The sequence below is a fragment of the Ascaphus truei genome, chromosome 18, assembly GCF_040206685.1.
Source record: "Ascaphus truei isolate aAscTru1 chromosome 18, aAscTru1.hap1, whole genome shotgun sequence".
NCBI lineage: Eukaryota > Metazoa > Chordata > Amphibia > Anura > Ascaphidae > Ascaphus > Ascaphus truei.
The window spans coordinates 29,031,938-29,048,446 of record NC_134500.1 but is presented as its reverse complement, the minus strand read 5'-3'; the positions used below and the strand labels follow the sequence as shown (position 1 = coordinate 29,048,446).

The 16,509-nt window shown below is 53.3% G+C and overlaps 1 protein-coding gene across 1 annotated transcript in view; it reads left to right on the top strand.

Annotated features, from left to right (window-relative positions):
• SIN3A (SIN3 transcription regulator family member A) overlaps positions 1-16,509 on the top strand; it is a 105,073-nt gene that overhangs the window by 72,516 nt on the left and 16,048 nt on the right. Inside the window, exons 14-15 of the mRNA XM_075575995.1 lie at positions 386-559; positions 2,747-2,839. Coding sequence (XP_075432110.1) covers positions 386-559; positions 2,747-2,839 — 267 coding nt within the window. The remainder of the gene's footprint in view (positions 1-385; positions 560-2,746; positions 2,840-16,509) is intronic.

Sequence of the window (16,509 nt, the reverse complement as noted above, 5' to 3'; positions counted from 1 at the left end):
CTGTGTGTGTGTGACAGGGGGCCTCACTGTGTGTGTGTGACAGGGGGCCTCACGGTGTGTGTGACAGGGGGCCTCACGGTGTGTGTGAGATGGGGGGGACCTCGCTGTGTGTGTGACAGGGGGGGCTCACTGTGTGTGTGGGAGACAGGGGGGGCCTCGTCGTGTGTGCGTGACAGGGGGGCCTCACCGCGTGTGTGCGACGGGGGCCTCACCGCGTGTGTTTTTGTGTGGGGGGGGGGGGGGGGTCGCTGCGTGTGTGTGTGAGACAGTGTGCCTGGCAGAGTGAGGGAGCGGTGTGTTGGAGGTGGCGCGTGCGTGTGTGGTGGTCCGTGTGTGGGGGTCCGTGTGTAGACGCTGGCTCCTGACGCTCTCTCTGCCCCTTTAGCTCCAGCACATAGTGAGCGATGAGATCTGCGTGCAGGTGACGGAGCTGTACCTCTCGGAGAGCAGCTGTAATGCCACGGGGGGTCTCCTCTCCACCCAATCCTCTCGCAGCCTGTGTGAGGGCAACTACCAGCGCAAGGCAGAGCAGCTCATGTCGGACGAGAACTGCTTCAAGGTGAGCTCCACTGACCTGCGCCACATCTCCCGCTGACCTGCGCCACGGCTCCACTGACCTGCGCCACATCTCCCGCTGACCTGCGCCACGGCTCCCACTGACCTGCGCCACGACTCCCACTGACCTGCGCCACGTCTCCCCCTGACCTGCTCCACGACTCCCGCTGACCTGCTCTACGGCTCCCGCTGACCTGTGCCACGGCTCCCGCTGACCTGCTCCACGGCTCCACTGACCTGCTCCACGGCGCCCGCTGACCTGCTCCACGGCGCCCGCTGACCTGCTCCACGGCTCCCGCTGACCTGCTCCACGGCTCCCGCTGACCTGCTCCACGGCGCCCGCTGACCTGCTCCACGGCTCCCGCTGACCTGCTCCACGGCTCCCGCTGACCTGCTCCACGGCTCCCGCTGACCTGCTCCACGGCTCCCGCTGACCTGCTCCACGGCTCCCGCTGACCTGCTCCACGGCTCCCGCTGACCTGCTCCACGGCTCCCGCTGACCTGCTCCACGGCTCCCGCTGACCTGCTCCACGGCTCCCGCTGACCTGCTCCACGGCTCCCGCTGACCTGCTCCACGGCTCCCGCTGACCTGCTCCACGGCTCCCGCTGACCTGCTCCACGGCTCCCGCTGACCTGCTCCACGGCTCCCGCTGACCTGCTCCACGGCTCCCGCTGACCTGCTCCACGGCTCCCGCTGACCTGCTCCACGGCTCCCCTGACCTGTTCCACGTCTCCCCCTGACCTGTTCCACGTCTCCCCCTGACCTGCGCCACGCTCCCCCTGACCTGTTCCACGTCTCCCCCTGACCTGCTCCACGTCTCCCCCTGACCTGCTCCACGTCTCCCCCTGACCTGCTCCACGTCTCCCCCTGACCTGCTCCGCGTCTCCCCCTGACCTGCTCCGCGTCTCCCCCTGACCTGCTCCGCGTCTCCCCCTGACCTGCTCCGCGTCTCCCCCTGACCTGCTCCACGTCTCCCCCTGACCTGCTCCACGTCTCCTCCTGACCTGCTCCACGTCTCCCCCTGACCTGCTCCACGTCTCCCCCTGACCTGCGCCACGCTCCCCCTGACCTGTTCCACGTCTCCCCCTGACCTGCTCCACGTCTCCCCCTGACCTGTTCCACGTCTCCCCCTGACCTGCTCCACGTCTCCCCCTGACCTGCGCCACGTCTCCCCCTGACCTGCGCCACGCTCCCCCTGACCTGTTCCACGTCTCCCCCTGACCTGCTCCACGTCTCCCCCTGACCTGCTCCACGTCTCCCCCTGACCTGCTCCGCGTCTCCCCCTGACCTGCTCCGCGTCTCCCCCTGACCTGCTCCGCGTCTCCCCCTGACCTGCTCCGCGTCTCCCCCTGACCTGCTCCACGTCTCCCCCTGACCTGCTCCACGTCTCCTCCTGACCTGCTCCACGTCTCCCCCTGACCTGCTCCACGTCTCCCCCTGACCTGCGCCACGCTCCCCCTGACCTGTTCCACGTCTCCCCCTGACCTGCTCCACGTCTCCCCCTGACCTGTTCCACGTCTCCCCCTGACCTGCTCCACGTCTCCCCCTGACCTGTTCCACGTCTCCCCCTGACCTGCTCCACGTCTCCCCCTGACCTGTTCCACGTCTCCCCCTGACCTGCTCCACGTCTCCCCCTGACCTGTTCCACGTCTCCCCCTGACCTGCTCCACGTCTCCCCCTGACCTGCTCCGCGGCCCCCTCTGTGCTTCCTGGCACCCGTGGAAGTGACATTGCGGCCTCGCTAGTTAACGATCAGGGTATCGGGACTGGGAGACGGCGCGTGGGGCTGGTCACGCGGTGGGATTAGGTAGTGCGGTGGCGGCACTGGCCGCTTCCGTCTGTCCTGGGTCGCGCGGCGGCGCGCTTCCGTCTGTCCTGGGTCGCGCGGCGGCGCGCTTCCGTCTGTCCTGGGTCGCGCGGCGGCGCGCTTCCGTCTGTCCTGGGTTGCGCGGGGTCGCGTGGCGGCGGCGGCGCGCTTCCGTCTGTCCTGGGTCGCGCGGCGGCGCGCTTCCGTCTGTCCTGGGTCGCGTGGCGGCGGCGCGCTTCCGTCTGTCCTGGGTCGCGGCGGCGGCGCGCTTCCGTCTGTCCTGGGTCGCGGCGGCGGCGCGCTTCCGTCTGTCCTGGGTCGCGCAGCGGCGGCGGCGCGCTTCTGTCTGTCCTGCATTAAGCAGTCCGTCCCTCTTCCTGCAGTTGCTGTTCTCACAGAGCCACGGACAGGTCCAGTTAACCATTGAGCTGCTGGACACTGAGGAGGAGAACTCGGATGACCCAGCGGAGACCGAGGTAAGCCCGACTCGCGCGTGAGGGGCTCTCGGCTGCTTCCGCCACCCTAGGCAGGACCCTCCCCCCGTCCCGGGACACATGGGGGAAAAGGGGGTGTGTGCGAGCGAAGTGACCATGCGCTAAGTTACAGACCGAGAGCGCACGTCTCGCCCGCCCCCGTAACACAAAGCCGCAGTGTGCGCACCACGGCACGCCCTGTTTTATATACCTGTATATATATACATATATAGTCATGTTATCTACCTGTGCTTTGTTACAAACACAACCCAGAAAAGACAAAAAAAACAAACAGACTTAAAACCAGAATCAAATTGTAATATAATAATAATAAACGTGTTTTACCGATCCGGGTCACTGTGATTTGTTCTTTTCTCTCTTTCCCACTTCCACCTCTCCTCCCTCCTTCCTCTGTCTCTCCTCTATCTCTCTTTCCTCCTTCCTTCCTCTATCTCACCTTCCTCCCTCCTTCCTCTGTCTCTCCTCTATCTCACCTTCCTCTATCCTTCCTCTGTCTCTCCTCTATCTCACCTTCCTCTCTCCTTCCTCTGTCTCTCCTCTATCTCACCTTCCTCTATCCTTCCTCTGTCTCTCCTCTATCTCACCTTCCTCTCTCCTTCCTCTGTCTCTCCTCTATCTCACCTTCCTCTCTCCTTCCTCTGTCTCTCCTCTATCTCACCTTCCTCTCTCCTTCCTCTGTCTCACCTTCCTCCCCCCTTCCTCTCTCTCACCTTCCTCTCTCCTTCCTCTGTCTCTCCTCTATCTCTCTTTCCTCCTTCCTTCCTCTATCTCACCTTCCTCTCTCCTTCCTCTATCTCACCTTCCTCCCTCTGTCTCTCCTCTATCTCACCTTCCTCTATCCTTCCTCTGTCTCTCCTCTATCTCACCTTCCTCTCTCCTTCCTCTGTCTCACCTTCCTCCCCCCTTCCTCTATCTCACCTTCCTCCCTCCTCCCTCTGTCTCTCCTCTATCTCACCTTCCTCTATCCTTCCTCTGTCTCTCCTCTATCTCACCTTCCTCTCTCCTTCCTCAGTCTCACCTTCCTCCCCCCTTCCTCTGTTTCACCTTCCTCTCTCCTTCCTCTGTCTCTCCTCTATCTCACCTCCCTCTGTCTCTCCTCTATCTCACCTTCCTATCTCCTTCCTCTGTCTCTCCTTCCTCTGTCTCTCCTCTATCTCACCTTCCTCTGTCTCTCCTCTATCTCACCTTCCTCTCTCCTCCCTCTCTCTCCTCTATCTCACCTTCCTCTCTCCTCCCTCTCTCTCCTCTATCTCACCTTCCTCTGTCTCTCCTCTATCTCACCTTCCTCTCTCCTTCCTCTGTCTCACCTTCCTCTGTCTCTCCTCTATCTCACCTTCCTCTCTCCTTCCTCTGTCTCACCTTCCTCCCTCCTTCCTCTGTCTCACCTTCCTCCCTCCTTCCTCTGTCTCACCTTCCTCTCTCCTTCCTCTGTCTCACCTTCCTCCCTCCTTCCTCTGTCTCACCTTCCTCTCTCCTTCCTCTGTCTCACCTTCCTCCCTCCTTCCTCTGTCTCACCTTCGTCTCTCCTTCCTCTGTCTCTCCTCTATCTCACCTTCCTCCCTCCTTCCTCTGTCTCACCTTCCTCTCTCCTTCCTCTGTCTCTCCTCTATCTCACCTTCCTCTCTCCTTCCTCTGTCTCACCTTCCTCTCTCCTTCGTCTGTCTCACCTTCCTCTGTCTCTCCTCTGTCTCACCTTCCTCTCTCCTTCCTCTGTCTCTCTATCTCACCTTCCTCTCTCCTTCCTCTGTCTCTCCTTCCTCTGTTTCACCTTCCTCTCTCCTTCCTCTGTCTCTCCTCTATCTCACCTTCCTCCCTCCTTCATCTATCTCACCTTCCTCTCTCCTTCCTCTGTCTCACCATCCTCTCTCCTTCCTCTGTCTCTCCTCTATCTCACCTTCCTCCCTCCTTCATCTATCTCACCTTCCTCTCTCCTTCCTCTGTCTCTCCTCTCTCACCTTCCTCTGTCTCTCCTCTGTCTCACCTTCCTCTCACCTTCCTCTCTCCTTCCTCTGTCTCTCCTCTGTCTCACCTTCCTCTCTCCTTCCTCTGTCTCTCCTCTGTCTCACCTTCCTCTCTCCTTCCTCTGTCTCACCTTCCTCCCTCCTCCCTCTGTCTTTCCTCTATCTCACCTTCCTCTGTCTCTCCTCTATCTCACCTTCCTCTCTCCTTCCTCTATCTCTCCTTCCTCTGTCTCTCCTTCCTCTCTCCTTCCTCTGTCTCACCTTACTCCCTCCTCCCTCTGTCTCTCCTTCCTCTGTCTCACCTTCCTCTCTCCTTCCTCTGTCTCACCTTCCTCTCTCCTTCCTCTGTCTCTCCTCTGTCTCACCTTCCTCTCTCCTCCCTCTGTCTCACCTTCCTCTCTCCTCCCTCTGTCTCTCCTCTATCTCACCTTCCTTTCTCCTTCCTCCCCCACCTTTCCTCTGTCTCTCCTCTATCTCACCTTCCTCTCTCCTTCCCCCCCACCTTTCCTCTGTCTCTCCTCTTTCTCACTTTCCTTTCTCCTTCCTCTCTCTTCTATTTCACCTTCCTCCCTCCTCCCTCTATCTCCTCTCTCACCTTCCTCTCTCCTTTCTCTGTCTCTCCTCTATCTCACCTTCCTCTCTCCTTCCTCTATCTTACCTTCCTCCCTCCTTCCTCTGTCTCTCCTCTATCTCACCTTCCTCCCTCCTTCCTCTGTCTCACCTTCCTCTCTCCTTCCTCTGTCTCTCCTCTATCTCACCTTCCTCCCTCCTTCCTCTGTCTCTCCTCTATCTCACCTTCCTCTCTCCTTCCTCTGTCTCTCCTCTATCTCACCTTCCTCCCTCCTTCCTCTGTCTCTCCTCTCTCTCCTCCCTCTGTCTCTCCTCTATCTCACCTTCCTCTCTCCTTCCTCTGTCTCACCTTCCTCTCTCCTCCCTCTGTCTCTCCTCTATCTCTCCTTCCTCTGTCTCTCCTTCCTCTATCACACCTTCCTCCCTCCTTCCGCTGTCCCTCCTTCCTCTGTCTCACCTCTATCTCACCTCCCTCCCTCCTTCCTCTATCTCACCTCCCTCCCTCCTTCCTCTGTCTCACCTCTATCTCACCTTCCTCTCTCTTCTCTATCCACCTCTTCTTCCTCCCTCTCCCCTCCTCCTCCCTCTCCCCCCTCCTTCCTCCCTCTCCCCCCTCCATCCTCCCTCTCCCCCCTCCTTCCTCCCTTTCCCCCCCTCCTTCCTCCCTTTCCCCCCCTCCTTCCTCCCTCTCCCCCCTCCTTCCTCCCTCTCCCCCCTCCTTCCTCCCTCTCCCCCCTCCTTCTTCCCTCTCCCCCCTCCTTCCTCCCTCTCCCCCTCCTTCCTCCCTCTCCCCCCTCCTTCCTCCCTCTTCCCCCCTCCTTCCTCTCTCTCGCCTGCCTCCTTCCTCTCTCTCTCCCCCCTCCTTTCTCTCTCCCTCCCCCCTCCTTTCTCTCTCCCTCCCCCCTCCTTTCTCTCTCTCTTCTCCCTCCTTTCGCTCTCCCTAACCCCTCCTTTCGCTCTCCCTCCCCCCTCCTTTCTCTCTCCCTCCCTCCCCCCTCCTTTCTCTCTCTCTCTTCTCCCTCCTTTCTCTCTCTCTCTTCTCCCTCTTCTCCCTCCCTCTCCTCCTCTCTTCTCCCCCCTCCCTTTCTCTTCACCCCCTATCCCTCTCTTCTCCCCCCCCATCCCTCTCTCCCCCCCCCATCCCTCTCTTCCCCAACATCCCCCAATCCCTCTCTCGGCTCCCTGCCCCCTCTTTTTTTCCCTCCCTCTCGTCCCCCATCCCTCCCCAAGAAGAAACTAAACACTGGTTCCCTAGGGATGGGCGTCACATTTTGTTACTGACCCTCTGGCACCAAAGGGAGATGGTCGTTTTTGATTGTTTAAAGCCCCATTTCCGCTCTCCCCGCTGTGCTTCTCCGTGTGTCACCCGGGTTTCCTCGCCCCGCTGTGCTTCTCCGGGTGTCACCCGGGTTTCCTCGCCCCGCTGAGCTTCTCCGCGGATCCCCCGGGTTTCCTCGCCCCGCTGTGCTTCTCTGGGTGTCCCCCGGGTTTCCTCGCCCCGCTGAGCTTCTCGGGTGTCCCCCGGGTTTCCTCGCCCCGCTGTGCTTCTCCGGGTGTCCCCCGGGTTTCCACGCCCCACTGAGCTTCTCCGGGTGTCCCCCGGGTTTCCTCGCCCCGCTGAGCTTCTCCGCGGATCCCCGGGTTTCCTCGCCCCGCTGTGCTTCTCCGGGTGTCCCCCGGGTTTCCTCGCCCCGCTGTGCTTCTCCGGGTGTCCCCCGGGTTTCCTCGCCCCACTGAGCTTCTCCGGGTGTCCCCCGGGTTTCCTCGCCCCGCTGAGCTTCTCCGCGGATCCCCCGGGTTTCCTCGCCCCGCTGAGCTTCTCCAGGGTTCACCCGGGTTTCCTCGCCCCGCTGAGTTTCTCGTGTGTCCCCCGGGTTTCCTCGCCCCGCTGAGCTTCTCCGGGGTTCCCCCGGGTTTCCTCGCCCCGCTGAGCTTCTCCGGGTGTCCCCCGGGTTTCCTCGCCTCGCTGAGCTTCTCGGGTGTCATCCGGGTTTCCTCGCCCCGCTGTGCTTCTCCGGGTGTCCCCCGGGTTTCCTCGCCCCGCTGAGCTTCTCCGCGGATCCCCCGGGTTTCCTCGCCCCGCTGAGTTTCTCGTGTGTCCCCCGGGTTTCCTCGCCTCGCTGTGCTTCTCCGGTGTCCCCCGGTTTCCTCGCCCCGCTGAGCTTCTCGGGTGTCCCCCGGTTTCCTCGCCCCGCTGAGCTTCTCGGGTGTCCCCCGGTTTGCTCGTCCCGCTGAGCTTCTCCGCGGATCCCTCTCCCCCCCCCCCCCCGGGTTTCCTCGCCCCGCTGAGCTTCTCGGGTGTCCCCTGGGTTTCCTTGCCTCGCTGTGCTTCTCCGGTGTCCCCCGGTTTCCTCGCCCCGCTGAGCTTCTCGGGTGTCCCCCAGTTTCCTCGCCCCGCTGAGCTTCTCGGGTGTCCCCCGGTTTGCTCGCCCCGCTGAGCTTCTCCGCGGATCCCTCCCCCCCCCCCCCCTCTGGGTTTCCTCGCCCCGCTGAGCTTCTCGGGTGTCCCCCGGTTTGCTCGCCCCGCTGAGCTTCTCCGGTGTCCCCCGGTTTCCTCGCCCCGCTGAGCTTCTCGGGTGTCCCCCGGTTTGCTCGCCCCGCTGAGCTTCTCCGGTGTCCCCCGGTTTCCTCGCCCCGCTGAGCTTCTCGGGTGTCCCCTGGTTTCCTCGCCCCGCTGAGCTTCTCGGGTGTCCCCCCGGTTTGCTCACTCCAGCACCAGCGTGTAGTGTATGTAGCTCTGGGACGGTTTTGACACACAACCAAAAAGGATCTGGGATCCTGTGGTGGGAGGAGGGGGATCTCCAGACGTCGGGGACCATGGACGAGCTTTGGGGGGATCCCCCGGTTCAGGTAAGGGTAAACAAAATAATCTATTAATTGGGGGAAGGGGGGTGTAGCTGAGTAGTGCCCCCTTTGAGACTCCCGGGGGCTTGGGGTAGAAGGAGGCAGAGAGCACATGAGAAACTTCATGACCAAAGAGACTCCGAATTTGATGCTCTGATGGGGCCGTTGGAAGTAGGTGATTTCCAATTGGAAGGGACTTGACAGCCATCTTTATTTCTGCTTGGGGCTCGATTGATGGAATAAGACTGTTTATAAAAGAAAAGTCTGGAGCTGGAAATGGGCAGTATGGTGAGCAGGGGTTGCATCCTAAATACATTGCTTACTCAATGTTTTGTATTTGTGCAGTAGAGGTCAGTGCCTCCTAGGGGCAAAGTGTAGTAATGGCAGTGAAAGGGTTAAGGGGTCAGTCCCTCTTAGGGCCAAAATGTACTAATGGCAGTGACAGGGTTAAAGGGTCAGTGCCTCCTGGGGGCGAAGTGTACTAATGGCAGTGACAGGGTTAAGGGGTCAGTTCTTCCTAGGGGCGATGTGTACTAATGGCAGTGAAAGGGTTAAGGGGTCAGTCCCTCTTAGGGCCAAAATGTACTAATGGCAGTGACAGGGTTAAAGGGTCAGTGCCTCCTGGGGGCGAAGTGTACTAATGGCAGTGACAGGGTTAAGGGGTCAGTTCTTCCTAGGGGCGATGTGTACTAATGGCAGTGACAGGGTTAAGGAGTCAGTCCCTCCTAGGGGCAAAGTGTACTAATGGCAGTGACAGGGTTAAGGGGTCAGTCCCTCCTAGGGGCAAAGTGTAGTAATGGCAGTGACAGGGTTAAGGGGTCAGTCCCTCCTAGGGGCAAAGTGTACTAATGGCAGTGACATGTATTTTTTTATTCTTTTAAAACTTGAAGTTTGAGTTTTCCATCTCGCATAGAGATGGGGAGATGCCAGGTTTCGGTCATATATGGTACAGCAGTTGAGTCCTACGGTGGTCCGTAGTGCGACTGTTCCGATTGTGCATAGGTATCAGTCGTTTGGAAGAAGATATGAGAGCTTTAGAACATTGAACAGGCAACTTCAACATGGTGGGGAATCCGTGCCATATAATGGTGAGCCATTGGTTATACAGGAGGAATGAAGGCAAGCTGGGGTTGATGGAGTGTCCTCGCCGTGGGAATGTTGCACGTGTATCATTGAGCGCACATGTTGGTTTTTCCGTTTGGTAGACATACCAGGTTTTTCACTCATTTGTGATGTGGTCGGTAGTTGCTGTTTGTCCCAGTACTGGGCACGTCTTGTGGCTGTGAGAAAGTGGGTTATTAGCTTGTTGGTATGTGTTTGTGTGTCCTGGATTGGTTGGTTGAGATGGGATCACCATGGGTTTAGCTTTACATGTAGGTCCGTGAGATTGTTTGTTTTTGGACTATAATTTTGCGACCTCAGGGCACGACCACCACACATGCATGAAGTTTCCTCTTTGTCCACCCACCTCTGGTGCACAGTGGAGACTAGTATGGGTACATAACAGCTAGTCTCGTGGGATTAGGTACCAGGGCATTAGGGGTTTGGATTCATTCTCTTTGACCGTTACACATATCAAACTTTTTGAAATTGCATCAATAACGTAATTGCAGTCGTCTGGTTCCACTGTACAGTCTGCCTGATTCCCATTGTTCAATGTACTTAGGTTTGTCTATATTGGGGTTATTTTAGAAAGCTAGATCCTCACAAGTCTGGTGGAGTTGTTGAGAGAAGTGAAAGTGTTCTGAGTTGGTTAGGCAGTGACGTGAGGAAAGCTTGTTAAAGGGATAATATTGCCTTTTGCCCATAGGTGGTTGATTGCACCTTGGTCTGTGGAGGTCCAGATCTTTAAACCAGTTTGCGTCATCCCAGTGAGGAAATGAGGGTTCCCCGATCAACGGGATGAGCAGCGTGTTTTTGAAAGGAAGGCTATGTTTATATCATATGGGTTTCCAGTTTTTAGGCGTGTCTTACAATTGATGGGGAGATCAGGTGTCCAAAGTACAGTGGTTTGTTAACGCGGAGCGGATGCAAGGCCTTCAATTTCAACCCAGAGTTTTTCGTGTTAGGTCGCTATGCCACATAACCATCTGGCTAGTTTGGACTGCTGTGTAGTATGATGAGAAGCCTAGTAGGGCGCGGCCTCCTCGTGTGTGAGGCTTGGTGTAGTATGATGAGGAACCTCGTAGGGTGAGGCCTCCCGTGTGTGAGGCCTCCTGTGTGTGAGGCTTGGTGTAGTATGATGAGGAGCCTCATTGGACGCAACCTCTAGCATGTGAGGCTTGTTGTAGTATGATGAGAAGCCTGGTAGGGTGAAGCCTCCTGCGTGTGAGGCATGCTGTAGTATGATGAGAAGCCTAATAGGGCGAGGCTTCCTGCGTGTGAGGCTTGGTGTAGTATGATGAGGAGCCTGGTAGGACGCGGCCTCCAACATGTAAGGTTTGGTGTAGTATGATGAGAAGCCTGGTAGGGCGCGGTCTCTCGTGTGTGAGGCATGGTGTAGTATGATGAGAAGCCTGGTATGGCGAGGCCTCCTGCGTGTGAGGCATGCTGTAGTATGATGAGAAGCCTGGTAGTGCGAGGCCTCCTGCGTGTGAGGCATGCTGTAGTATGATGAGAAGCCTGGTAGGACGCGGCCTCCGGCATGTAAGGTTTGGTGTAGTATGATGAGAAGCCTGGTTGGGCGCGGCCTCGTGTGTGAGGCTTGGTGCAGTATGATGAGGAGCCTGGTAGGACGTGGCCTCTCGCGTGTGAGGCTTGGTGTAGTATGAGTAGACTGGTAGGACTCAGCCTCAGCCTGTGCGTGTGAGGCTTGGGGTAATGTGAGGAGGAGCCTGGTAGGACGCAGCCTCCGCGTGTGAGGCTTGGTGTAGTATGATGAGGAGACTGGTAGGGTGAGGCCTCCTGCGTGTGAAGCTTGGTGAAGTATGATGGGAAGCTTGGTAGGACAAGTCAAAGTCAATCACTGGAGATATATCTGGCACACATCTTGCTTGTACAAGTCAATTGCCGGTGCTCACTGGATCAGGGAATGTCCTGCAGGTCCCATGTAATAACACGATGAAGAAGAAGATCCTGGCACTCGGGCTTTTCAAAAAGGAGATTTATTCACATCCAAAATTCCAACATTGAATTCCTCACCTTGAAAATGACTGCATGTGCAGTTGGAATTTTGGCTGTGAATAAATCTCCTTTTTGCAAAGCCCGAGTGCCAGGATCATCTTCATCGGGAAGCCTGGCAGGACACGGCCTCTCACGTGGGAGGCTTGGTGTAGTATGATGAGAAGCCGGGTAGGGCGCGGCCTCCGCATTTTTTGCTTGGGGTAGTATTATGAGAATCATGGTAGGGTGAGGCATGATGAGAAGCCTGGTAGGGCGAGGCCTCCACATGTGAGGCTTGGTGTAATATAATGAGGAGACTGGTAGGGTGAGGCCTCCACATGGTGAGGCTTGGTGTAGTATGATGAGGAGACTGGTAGGGTGAGGCCTCCACATGTGAGGCTTGGTGTAGAATGAGGAGAAGCATGGTAGTGTAAGGCCTCCACATGTGAGGCTTGGTGTAGTATGATGAGGAGCCTGGTAGGGTGAGGCCTCCTGCGTGTGAGGCTTTGTGTAGTATGAGGAGGAGACTGGTAGGACGCGACCTCCCGCATATGAGGCTTGGTGTAGTATGATGAGAAGCATAATACTATCTTGGGGCAGGTCCACCAAATATGTTTAACCGAGCCTATTTGGCCGCAGTTCCGCCAGCATAGAGGGGAGGAAGCCGGGGAAAACGAATGAAGTCTGGCTGGGGTGTAATACCATCTATGTAAAATGTTACGGTTAGCTTCCCGTACTGCCGAACACCTAGAGGCTCTGGCTGATCTTTCATATATTTCCAGCCACTCGTCCCTCTCCAATGATCACCCAATGTCATTTTCCCAGTCAAGAGGGCTTTTACTTGGTTGCTCTGCTTTCAGTGTGATCAAAACTTGGTACAATTGTGCTATGGTGCTTTTATGATATTCACCTGTTGAGTATAGATTCTCAAAAATTGTCAGAGGTCTAAAAACATCCTTAGTGGGTAATATTGAAGTAACATAATGCCTTATCTGAAAATATTGGTATAGATGCATATCTGGGATATCAAACTCTTCTTTTATTTCCTGGAGTGTTTTAATCCTATCCGATTTCACTACGTCCCACAGTCTCCTCAGGCCTTTTTCTCTCCATATTTTAAATACCGTCAATTGAAGAGTCGGAACAAACCCTGGATTAGACAGTATTGGAGTTAGAAGGGGAAGGAATGGATGAAACAAATCCAGCCCTACATATTTTATCCCATAGTTTTAGGGCGTGCAAGATCACTGGATGTGTTCCAGTAGATTCGGTTCTCAGCTCTTTTTTTAACCATAATAGCGTCGCCATGTCCTTAGTCTGAGCCTCTGCTCTTTCTATATCCACCCATGATCGCTCTCCTTCCTCCATTGACCTGTATACCAAGGGGCTTAACCTGGCTGCTTCATAGTATTTCATTAAATCTGGTTGAGACATACCCCCTAGTATTGTTGGTGTTCCCATTATCCTTTTCTTTATTTTTGACTTTCTACCATGCCATATAAACTTTGTTATTTCTTTTTCTAGCTCTTTGATATCTTTTTTTGGGACTGTGACAGGTTGCACTTGAAATAAATACATCTTAGGTAATGTATTCATTTTTACCGAGGCTATCCTGCCTGTCCATGATATTTGGTGTTTGTCCCAGATCTTTATGGATCTTTTTTCAGCTTTAATAAGTGCCGGATAATTTGCCGTGTAGAGTTTATTATACATCCCTGTTATATAGACTCCCAAATATTTCATTGTGTCATGCCTCCATCTAATGGGAAATTGTTTCTTCATCGATAGCTTATCCTCTGCCGAAATATTTAAACGTAGAGCTTCCGATTTAGTGTGATTTATTTTGAAATGTAAATATATGCCAAATTCTTCTACCGTATCGAATAGTTTTTGTAGTGATAATTTTGGGCTTGAGAGTGATAGTAGAACATCGTTTGCAAATAGGGACACCTTGTATTCTTTATCCCCTATCGTTACTCCCTTTATATCTTGATTCCCTCTTATTTTGGATGCCAGGGCTTCTATACATAATGCAAACAGCAATGGTGACAGAGGACATCCCTGCCTGGTGCTGTTCGTAATTTGGAATAGAGCCGAGGTCCGGTCCGTAGCCGTTGAGTCCGTATACAAAGCCTGGACTCCTTTAATCAAACTGTTGTGTATTCCCATTTTATTCATAACCTGAAACATAAAGGGCCACGCTACTCTGTCAAAAGCCTTCTCTGCATCCAGCACAAGAATAAGGGTTGGGTTTTGGCTTTTGTTACTATTATGGGTTATATTTATAATTCTACGAATATTGTCAGACGCCTGCCTCTCCGGAGTGAACCCCACCTGATCCGGGTGGACAAGTGTGTTCAGTGCTTTATTTAGGGGCGCAGCCAGTATTTTAGCAAATTATTTTATATCGGTATTAATGAGCGATATACGCCTGTAACTTGGGCATAACATAGGGTCTTTGCCTTCCTTGGAGATTACAATTATTGCAGCCTCCAACATTTCCTTCTGTAATTTTTCTCCTGTTATTATATCATTAAATAATCTTAATAGATATGATTTCAGGGTTGGTTCAAATTTTTTGTAGAAAGATTTGAAAACCCGTCCGGGCATGGGGCGTTTGAGTTTTTGAGGGATTTTTTAGCTTCCGATATCTCTCTAGCCGTTATCGTGTTGTCTAGCTGATTTGTTGTTTGGCTGTCCAATTTGTGGAGATCACAGGTATCCAGATATTGACCAATACTTCTCTCTTGTCTCTGGGCTTCTCGCGCTGCTACGTTTAAATGATATAGATTGCTCTAGTATTTTAAAAATTCACTATTCATTTCAGATGGATTAAAAATGGTTGTATCCTGGTCTGTTTTTAGACTGAATATATTTAAACTAGACAGTTAGTTTCTTGGTTTTGCCGCCAAATATTTATCAGCTTGGTTCCCTTTTTCGTACTAGAGCTGGTTCGTCCATCTCATTGATTTTTCCGTTTCCTCTAGCAGTATATTTTTAATTTCCCTCCTGTTCCTGTCTATACTCTCCCTGATAGCATTTGATGGCCTCTGCATTTGATGGCCTCTGCATTTGATGGCCTCTGCATTTGATGGCCTCTGCATTTGATGGAACTCTTCTTCATTTCTTTTCAAACTATCATTTCATTTCGCTCGTATTCTTCTCTTTTTATCTGTGCGATACTAAACTTATAATTTTACCTCTCGTAGTAGCCTTATGGGCCACCCATAGAGGGGCTTCCCTGACCTGTCCATTATCATTCTGTAGTCTCGTAGGGCTTCTCCTATGGAGTCCCTGGTTTCGAGTATCCCTAGTAGTAGATCGTTTGGCCACCACCTCCCACTGCTTTATACCTTTTAATGTTGGTACAACTGGGTCGTGGTCAGGCCACGGGATTTTGTCCATTTCTTGAGTATACTACCATATCTACCAGGTGTCTAGATATTAGGATATAATCTATTCTTGGATATTGGTCATGTGGGGCTGAATAGAACGAATAGCTCCTAGAGGTGGGATTCATCGTCCTCCATGTGTCTATCAGAGCGTTGTGGAAAGGTAAGTGCGCGCTGGCCGTCACAGATCTCCTATGGCAATCTCTCTTCAGTGCCGCGCCCCGTCTCCCGTGATCAGCGGGGCTGGAGAACACTCACAAACACATAAACAAAAGAATGGGGGCGCAAAAGAAGAGAAATGATCACTAAAAAGTGCAAAAAATATATCAATTTATATAGGCATATATTAAAAAGTAGTACACACTTACAATAAAAATACATCATGTAGATCCTAACACATCAAGCTAGTGAATTCCACGAACGCGACGTCCGCCATCATGGCAGGAATAACCCTCTCCGGATAGCAGTTGGAGACTCCCCTCCGCTTTACCAACTGCTATCCGGAGAGGGGTTTTTCTGCCTTGATTGCCGACGTCCCGTTCGTGGAATTCACTAGCTTGATGTGTTGGGATCTACATGATGTATTTTTATTGTAAGTGTGTACTACTTTTTAATATATGCCTATATAAATTGATATAAATTTCACTTGTCCCTTTTTATCTTATCTAATGAGAAGGGTACCGTTGTTCTAAAAAGGATCGAAACTCCTGCCTTTTTGTTCTGTGCCGGTGAATGACAAATCTGAGGGAACATCTAATCTTTGAGTCGTACTGTGTCCTCTCTATTTAGGTGGGTTTCCTGTATAATATAGATATCCCCCTGATTTATTTTTGAAGTCTCGGAACACAAGTCTTCTTTTCCCCGGTGAATTTAACCCTTTGACATTTAGGGAGATTATTTTTAGTTTGCTAGCCATTAAATCGGTTATCCCATACTCTATGTGTAACTCGCTTTTTACTTCCGTCTTTCAGTCGGTAAGATCTCTATCTCTATACATACTCAGGTCTTTAATTGAATATAGTCTGGGGTAATAGTATTGGAAATGACTGGGTGTGGTTGGGGGAAAAAAAGGAGAAAACTTAAGTGAGAATTGGGGGGAAAAGGCATGTGGTGTTTAACATGGGTAGGGGTGGAGCCCATATGCATCCTGGGTCTTTTCACTTTGCCGTTGGGGTGTGTAGAGTCGGGAAGTGTGTGTAGGGGGTGTTTTGATACCGGAGACCCGTAGTTCATCCTGCTGATAAAAAAAAATGATCTCAAAAAGTGTCGGGCACATGTTATAAACTTGAACTTTGATTTAACCCTTATCTAAGCATCTACTAGTCATCAAACTGTTCTGGGGTGCCTGCCCTAGCTATTCTAGGTTCTGACTTAACTATACCATATACAAAAAGAGGAAACTGTAACATTCTACATTGTTCGCATAAAGTCTGGTTCATCTTGTAGGTTATACTCGCTCTCCTGATATTTTCCTAGTCTTTTCTTTGTTGTCTCTGGATTGTCAAAATAAGAGTCCATTTAAATCTCCTCGTAAGGCCTTCACCTTGACAAAGAGTGTGTAGCACTCAAAACGTTGGTCTCTTAAGCTGTATTAAATTACTTATTTTGCAAAGTCTGTGTGCCTGGATCATCTCTTATTCCTGTGCCCTTGTGTCTCAGCCACTTTCCTCAATCCTCGGAAGCGGCTGTGTTTGTTGTAGCCTTGCTGATATTTCCGCAGTGACCTCTATCCCCCCGAGTTCTGATAAATTCCAAGCTTTCATCTGGTCTTCTCATCAGAGCC